This window comes from Kogia breviceps, chromosome 10, assembly GCF_026419965.1.
Source record: "Kogia breviceps isolate mKogBre1 chromosome 10, mKogBre1 haplotype 1, whole genome shotgun sequence".
NCBI lineage: Eukaryota > Metazoa > Chordata > Mammalia > Artiodactyla > Physeteridae > Kogia > Kogia breviceps.
This window is the reverse complement of record NC_081319.1, coordinates 77,360,846-77,369,532: the sequence shown is the minus strand read 5'-3', so window position 1 is coordinate 77,369,532 and position 8,687 is coordinate 77,360,846. Positions and strand designations below refer to the sequence as shown.

At 36.1% G+C, this 8,687-nt stretch overlaps 1 protein-coding gene across 1 annotated transcript in view; it reads right to left on the bottom strand.

Moving 5' to 3' along the window:
• Window positions 1-510: 510 nt before the first annotated feature.
• Window positions 511-8,687, bottom strand: part of CDC5L (cell division cycle 5 like) — a 50,742-nt gene continuing 42,565 nt past the window's right edge. Inside the window, exons 15-16 of the mRNA XM_059077787.2 lie at window positions 7,544-7,756; window positions 511-6,770 (exon numbers count right to left, since the gene is read on the bottom strand). Of these exons, the coding sequence (XP_058933770.1) occupies window positions 6,666-6,770; window positions 7,544-7,756 (318 nt within the window). The 3' untranslated portion in view covers window positions 511-6,665. The remainder of the gene's footprint in view (window positions 6,771-7,543; window positions 7,757-8,687) is intronic.

Genomic DNA, 8,687 nt, shown 5'->3' with positions numbered 1-8,687 from the left:
TGACAAAAGGGACAATTCAACAAGAAGACAAATGTGAGTGCAAACAATAACAAAACTCCTAAACGGAAAAAGCAAAAACTGACAGAACTAAAGGAGACATATATGCAAATCCACATCTCTAGTTGGTGATTTCACTGGATCTCTCTCAGCAACTTACAGAACAAGTGGAGAGAAAAAAAGCAACTAAGTATATAGGAAACTTGAGCTCTAACAATCAATGTGACCTAACTGGCATTTATAGAACATTACAGCCTGCAGAATACACTTTATTTTCAAGTGAACAAGGAGCATTCACCCAAACAGACCATATGGTAGACCATAAAACAAATTTCAATAAATCTAAAAGGACTGAAATCATCCAGAGTATATTCTCAAACCACAATGGAATTAAATTATAAATCAGTAACAAAAAAATTAGAAGTGTTTGGCAGTAGAAATATAATGCAAGCCACACACGTAATTTTAAATTTTCTACTAGCCACATTTTAAAAAGCAAAAACAGGTGAACTTAATTCTAATAATGTTTTATTTAACCCACTATATCAAAAATATTCATTTCAACATGTAAGCAATATTTAAAAATTGAGATATTTTACATTTTTTCCATACTAAGTCTTCAAAATCCAGAAAGTTATTTAGAGCACAACTCGATTTAAACCAGGCACATCTCAAGTACTCAACAGTCACATGTGGCTAGTGGCTACTAGACAAGTGCAACTCTACATAGTAGTTTAACAAATATGTTAGAGCTGGTAATTTTAACACCCATCTATAATAAGTTATTGCATTTTTCCCCCTGAAAGGAAAAAATCTTGCCTTGAGACAGACTTCTGAAATATTTAGACCTATCTCAAAAAATGCTAACACATCAATCATCGAGGTTACCAATTTGTCTTCAGAATTTTACTCCCTTTTTTCACTCACCCACTATCCCAGTGGGCAAAACACTTCCCAATTTTATCCATCATTCTCAAATTTAGCTACCACTCATTCCATGAATACCTGTTGGCTACTTTGGGGTTCTCCTGTTCTTATGTCTGTCAGATGCCCCATTGCCTCCCTTTTACTTTTCTTGCACAGACACGGAAGCACACAGGTCCTGTGCTTGCTGGTGGTTTATCCCCACCCCCTCATATTTTGGAGTCCTATGGGGACAGCTTGTCATCTAGTTCTTTTAAGTGTTGTCCAGGGGTTTTTAGTTGCTATATTTTTATGTAGGGTGTGAGAAAATTTAAAAATCTAAAAGATATTCTAGCCATCACCATCATTCCAGAATCTGATTTTCTAAACATATGCATGTATGACTGATAAAACTAAAAATTTTAAAGAGAGAATATCATCTGCACTCCCCTCCTTGGCTTTTTTTTTGTTTGTTTTGTTTTCTTTAGATTTTCATGCTTTATTCACTGCTTTGTTATTCATATCTTTGTTTCTGACTCCAAATGTGGAATAAAGGGGACACAAAGAAACGATACTGCTGTGTGATACTAGAGTTGTGACCTATAAACATTCCTCCTTTACCAGTGACACATTATTAGGCACTCTCAGCAGAAGGGCACTGGAGGGGCACTACAACTGGAAGGGGCTTCACTCCCGGTTCTGGTGCTTTTCTGTCTTGCTCCTAATGCATCCTTGTCAGAAGGTGGCTTTCTTGCCAGCAGGAGGTTCTCTGCCAGCAGCACACATTCTCTGGAATTTTGCTGGCACCTCATGAAGCACCTTTCCTCCAAGGGTCACAGGCACCCCAGCAAGTGACTTCCTAGCGAGTTTCCCTGACACCCTGCCTGCCACCTTAAACTGTTGGCACCCCAGCAAACTTCTCCATCCAGTGGGCCACACCACACTGTCTTCAATGAGACCTGAATATCAGCCTAGGGGGAGGAGAGAAAGGGCTCTTTCGAGTTTGTTCCTTCCTTGGGGACTCTCTCAGTCTACAAGTAGTGGCTGCTCCCTACATCTGCTATTCAGGTATTCTTTAGAGATGTCTGCCCCTCTTAGTGGTTAATCCCCTGCTACCTAGATAATAATTCTTCATACTGAACCTCCCCTGTTCAAATTACTGGTATTTCTTACTCTTGAATGGATCCTGAACCTTAAATGATAACACGAATCATTTGTAAAATTTACAATAGGATGTATTTTTTTGAGGATATTTTCTAAATCACTAAGAAAATTAAAACCAGGAAATTACAGTCCATTTAGGAAATGAGAGAAATCAGTGAGAAAGCATAAAACATAATCACAGAAGACCAAAGTCAGTAATTAACATAAAAGCAAATGGATTAGACTCCCTATTAAAATGCAAAGACCCTCCAAATGGGTTGAAATATAAAAGCCAACATGACACACTGTTTAAGAGACAACTAGAAATTATATGAAAGTTAAAAATAAGAGGATAGATAATTTATCAAGCAAGTACAAACAAAAAAGAGGAGAAATATTCTAATATCAAAAACAGTAAAATTCGAGGCAAAAAGCATAAATAGGAGATGAAGAATAACTTTAGACTAGTAAGTCTTTGTTATGAATTGTACCTAACAGACAAAAGTATTTATATACTAAGTAACAGCATCAAAATATACAAAGCAAAAGCTAGATGGACAAGATGAAATTGAAATAACTATAATAGGAGACACTAAGACAATACTATTACTCTATGGTAGTTTATTTTTAAAAAAAGAAAACAAAAATTGAATTAAAGTGGTTGAATAGATACACATTCACCTCTATCCCACACAAATTGAGTAAACTTTCATTTAAAACACCCACAGAACACTCTTAAAAAATGCTAGGCCCCCAAACCACAATAAATTCTTAAAAACAGAAACCACATAAGCCATATTTTCTTTCAAGGTAAAAATCCTACAAGTAGCAAAAAATGAAAAAAAAAGGCCAACCACACAGGAATTCTTAAATACTCTTAGCTACTGAATCAAAAACTTAAGACACAAAAATAAACTACTAAAACAAGACACATTAACATAGCTGGGATGTGAACATATTTGAAATTAGAGATAACCAAAAACCTTCAATGTATTCAACTGTATGCAAACAAAAAGTACCAGACTCAAAAAGGTACGGGGAAAAAAATCTAGAGCAAACAAAGGAAATAATAAACATAAAATGAGAAAGTAATACATTTTAAAACAAAATCACAATTGATAAATCCACAGTTTTTTTTTTTAAGGGAAAAAATGATACCTTTAGCAAGTCTAATCAAGGGGAAAAAAATGGTAGAACTAAGATAAATTTCTTACAACTTAGAAGTAGCAAGCTTAATAGAAAAGAGACTGTATTCTCTGTCAAAATTATCCAATGTTAAATTTCAACAAAATGAGAAGTTTTCTGGAAAAGTATAAATTTAGTAAATAATAAACACAAAAGGAGATATACATTTTAAAACAAAAAATTTTAAAGTTAATTTAAAAAACCATAACACACTAATAGCCACAAAAGAAACTGGTAGTTATCAAAAAGTTATTTCCTAAAAGGAGTCTGAACTCAAAAGTTTTATAAGCATGGTCCTTCAATTCTTCATGGAACAAATCACTCCCATGCTATAACTGCTATATTAACTGTTATATATAACTACAGAAAAATATACACAGTTATCCTATTCACTTTATAGAGCTAGCAAAATCCCTATGTCAAAACGTGGACGATAGCCCAAAAGACCAAACTCACTCATATAAAAAAGCAATTTTCCTAAATAAAATATTAGCAAATCAAATTCTATAGTAGCAATAGCGCAGTCACATTATAGGCAAAATGGATTCCAAAGGACATCCCATATTTCAAAACTAATTTTCCCAGGAAAATAAATGTAAAGATAGAGGATGCATGGTTGGAGAGCGTAAGTCAACAATCACTGTAGTGTATTTTTTTCTTTGAGGCTACTTTTTCTTATCTCACCATTATTTCTAATATTGATAATCTCAAAGAGAGCTCTCATTCATAGTGGTGGTTTCTTTTGGCTCTTTATCACATTTAATTTCTGCCCCAAATTTACTGAAACTTGAACGTGCTTTTCAACACTAGTTTGTATACCACCACTGAATGAACGCCTGTAAGACAATACAATAAAGGTGAATGTTAAAACAGCCACCCAAATTGCTCTCAGAGGGTGTTGGTAAAGAACCCCGAGGCATTACAGGACACTGACAAAGGATGGCACATCTGTTTATCAGTTAAAGCTGCACTGCTAAAAGGCAAAATCATGAGCAGTTTACAATTGCAGAAAGAATGCCAGTTTCAAAACGATGAAATTCTTGGTCATTTTTTAGGATATGGGTATGTGCATTACTTCAAATTTCAAAAACAAAGTGACCCTTTATTAATATTATTTGAGCGGCTATTCTTAAACCTTATAACTCAAGTCTACATACGAAGCAAGTAAACTGTAAATCTTAAAAAAAAAAAATTTTTTTAACTAACTGACCTGATTCCAGGAGTTCAAAGATGGTTTGATGCTGGAAAATCTATTAAAGCATCATCAACAAATCAAATGAAGAAAAAAACAAAAAAAAATACGATTATCTTAATGGATACCCAAAAAGTATATCTGACAAAGTTCCAGAGTCATTTCTAATTCAAATTCTTTAAAATCTAAAAATAGAGGGTATTTCCTTTCTAGATAAAGAAAAGAATACCTGACTCAAAAAACAGCCAACCTATAGGTAAAACACTACTGACACATCCATTAAAATGAGAAATAAAACAAGAATGTCCACTATCACCATCATCATTATTTAACATTTCACCAACAAAACATGCAATAAAAATAAAACTATTAGAAGAAAATTAGCATTAACCATAGATCAAAGTATTTCCTAAAAATACATATGAAATTACTGAAAAAAGTACTAGAATTAAGTGACTAGATACCTGGAAAACATAAATTTATTTATAAAGACTACAGATCAGACTACAGAATTATAACTGCTCAAATTCTTCCAACCTGTCTCCATCAGGACTGGCTCTATCCTAGTTTGAGTCGCTATTGTTGTTTGCCTGGATTACTGCATCAGGCTCCTACATTAACTGGCTTCCCTACCTTCAGCCTGGTAAGACATAACAGTATAGCCACAGGATAAATCTGATAGTGTCATTCTTTTGCTAAAATCTTCTCACAGCTTCCCATCATAGTTAGAATAAGACCCAAATTCCTTACGACAGCTTCCTATATGGCCCTATCCAACCAGGACTCATACAAATGCCATTGTTGACACTCTAATCACACTGTCTTCCTTTCTGCTCCTCAAATATACCAAAGCGGCTTTGAGCTAGTTCTTCACTCTGTCGGCACTGCTCTTCCCTGAACCTCACAAGGATGGCTCCTTCTAAGATGCCAACTACATCTCCTCAGAGAGCTCTTTGATCATCCAACCTACAGCAGCCACCCAGGTACTATCTCTCATCACCCTATTTTAATTCCCTCCATTAAATCTAAAGTTCAAGATCTGATACTCTTCCCTGTATGTTTGGTATTCCTCTCACTAATGTCACCTACATGGGAGCGAGAATTTTGTCTTAATAACTGTTCATCTCCAAAACTTAAATAAGTGCCTGGTGCATAAGAAGAGTCACTCTTCTTCCCTGAATTTTCATTGTCTATCATTCTCAATAGACTGTAAACTCCACAAAACAGGAACCCTGCCTATTTTAGTCACTGTTCTATCTCCGGGACTCAGACACTGGCTATATAGTCAATAAATATCTGATGAATGAATGAGTCCCTCCATCCCCTCCCTGCAATTCCTAGCAGTCAAAGATTAAGCAAACTTTCTGGTGAGTCCAACATATTTACTGGCTTATATTGAACTGTAGCCAACTAACGATTCCATATGAATTGTTATAAAGTTAGATCTTCCCACCTCTATGCATTCCCCAAATTCTACACTTCTGTGACTGACTTGTTTAGATAAACAAGGAGCTTTAATAAAGTTTGATAGTACTGTTGAAATCAATCTTTAAAATGCCTTTGTCAAAAAAATATTTACAAGAAAATAACAGGCCAAGAAAAATTAAATCTTTTGAGTCCTAATCCATGAACTGTGTAAGTAGCTGGGCAGAGAAGAGACCTCCCTAAAGTTACACTGAAAAAACCACTGAGGTATTAAAAAGTTAATCTATCTTGTCAACGTATAGAGAAATGACCATCCTATGCAAAAAGGGTCAAAACTAACAAAGCCACAAAAGGATTGCCTCTTAAGGATTTAAATTAAGATACTGGATCGCCATTCTGATCACCCCAGAGTTACTCATTAAATATGACACAGAGTACATATTTGCTGGTTTGTGGTTACTCTAAGTATCTAATTACTTCAAACAAAAGGCTACATTCTCAATTTTTTATATTTTGTTTTTATTCGTGGGTTTACTCACAGGCAGCAGTTTAAAATCAGGCTTTTAAAATTAAAGGCCAAAACTAAAAAGAATCTGCAAATATGACACTTCTAAAAGAATGATCGTCTTAATAATTTAAACCCTAAAATGTCCTGTGGAGCTAAAGTCTTTATACATAAATGTGTAAGATCGATATCATTTAAAATAAACAACTGAAAAACCACAGATGGTGGGCAAATTTGTCAATGAAGATAAACATCAGTATCAGCCTTCCAGGGTATGAACACCAGCAATTAATTCATCTTGTGAGAGAATATGCTTCAGAATTTGGCCTTTAAAGTCTCTTTCTCCAGCAGCAAATCAGCATATCTATGCTGAAGCTCCTTTTCTCTTTCCTGTTGTCGCTGAACATCTTCTTTTAGACACTTGAAGAAACAAAACCATTAAATAATTTTTTCATATGTAAGCACACTGAAAATTAAAAATATCTTATGGTACTTTATCATCTTACAAACAGCTGAGTTAAGTCAACACTTTCAAAAGAAGTATTCCCCAAAGAGAAACAAAAACAGTAACTATTTCTGCTATGAAACCAGTCCTGTGGCCATTCTTTGATTTGGTCATACAACTACCATCTTGTTATAAAACCTCTGCTGCTATCTCAAATAAACAAGCCATTATTGTCCTATCAATACCCACAAATGCACTTAAATAAGCCCTGGCTGCCCTTTATCTGGGCAGGGGTTACCATGTACACTTGGCAAATAAAGTTAAACCAAATCTGGCCAAAGGAACTTGATGCTCTGGGATGACTAGCTACTGATATATTCCCAGCATCCCAAATTACAAAACAAAAAGACACTGGTTTAATGTACCTCAGAGAGTTATATGAATGGGATGCAATTAAGTTTCGGGGGGGAAAAAAATTACAAGGGTTACTTATTCCATTTCACAGTGCATCTATATACAAAACAAAAAATTAGTACAGGAAAAGCCTGTGTATCCAAAACTGGCCTGGTTTATCCACCTACACCCAGGCAATTCTAGACTAGAAAGTCAAAAACTTTAGGCTCTCATTGAAAAAAAGCCAGTCAATGTCAACTACAAAAGACAGCCTGCACAGGAAAGGAAAAGAAGCAAGCCCTGATTATTCTTTGGCGCTCTCTTTCTAAGCAATGCTGCAAGCCAATAACGTTACCTCTAGCCTCCGGGGAATAGCAGAATCTTCATGTTTCTTGAGTTCTTCAAAAGTGCGTAACTCCAAGTAAGCCTGCTCAATTTGGTCCCATAAGTCATTCAACTGTTTCATGAGCCCCATTGCACGAGACTGGTAACCCCCAAGCAAAATTTTCATCTTCTTTTCCATCTTTGCAGCTCTCTTGGCTTCTGTCGTCATGTGACCCCTGTTTATCTGGGGGTCGGGGAAGATCATATCAGCACACATGAGAAAAGCAGGCTAAATAAAAGGACTAAAAAGGCACAACTGGTCATCTACTACCTCAAAGCAAAAGTACATTAGATGCAATCTCTATCAAATTACCCATGACATTTTTCACAGAACTAGAACAAATAATCCTAAAATTTATATGGAACCATAAAAGACCCAAAATTGCCAAAGCAACCCTGAGGAAAAAGAACAAAGCAGAAGGCATAACCCTCTCAGACTTTGGACAATACTACAAAGCTACAGTAATCAAAACAGCATGGGGGCTTCCCCGGTGGCACAGCGGTTAAGAATCCACCTGCCAATGAAGGGGACATGGGTTCAAGCCCTGATCTGGGAAGATTCCCACATGCTGCAGAGCAACTAAGCCTGTGTGCCACAACTACTGAGCCTGCACTCTATAGCCCACAAGTCACAGCTACTGAAGCCCACGTGCCTAGAGCCCATGCTCCACAACAAGAGAAGCCACCGCAAGGAGAAGCCCGTGCACCACAATGAAGAGCAGCCTCCACTCGCAGCAACTAGAGAAAAGCATGCTTGAAGCAACGAAGACCCAATGCAAGCAAAAATAACTAACTAACTAAATAAATAAATAGATAAATAACAGCATGGTATTGGCACAAAAACACACATATGGATCCATGGGACAGAACAGAGAACCCAGAAATAAACCCACACACTCACGGTCAATTTCTTTGACAAAGGAGGCAAGAACATACAATGGGGAAAAGATAGTCTCTTCAGCAAGTGGTGTTGGGAAAGCTGGACAGCCGCATGTAAATGAATGAAGTTAGAACACACCCTCACACCATAATAAACTCAAAATGGCTTAAAGACTTAAATATAAGACATGACACATGACACCATAAAACTCATAGAAGAGAACATAGGCAAAACA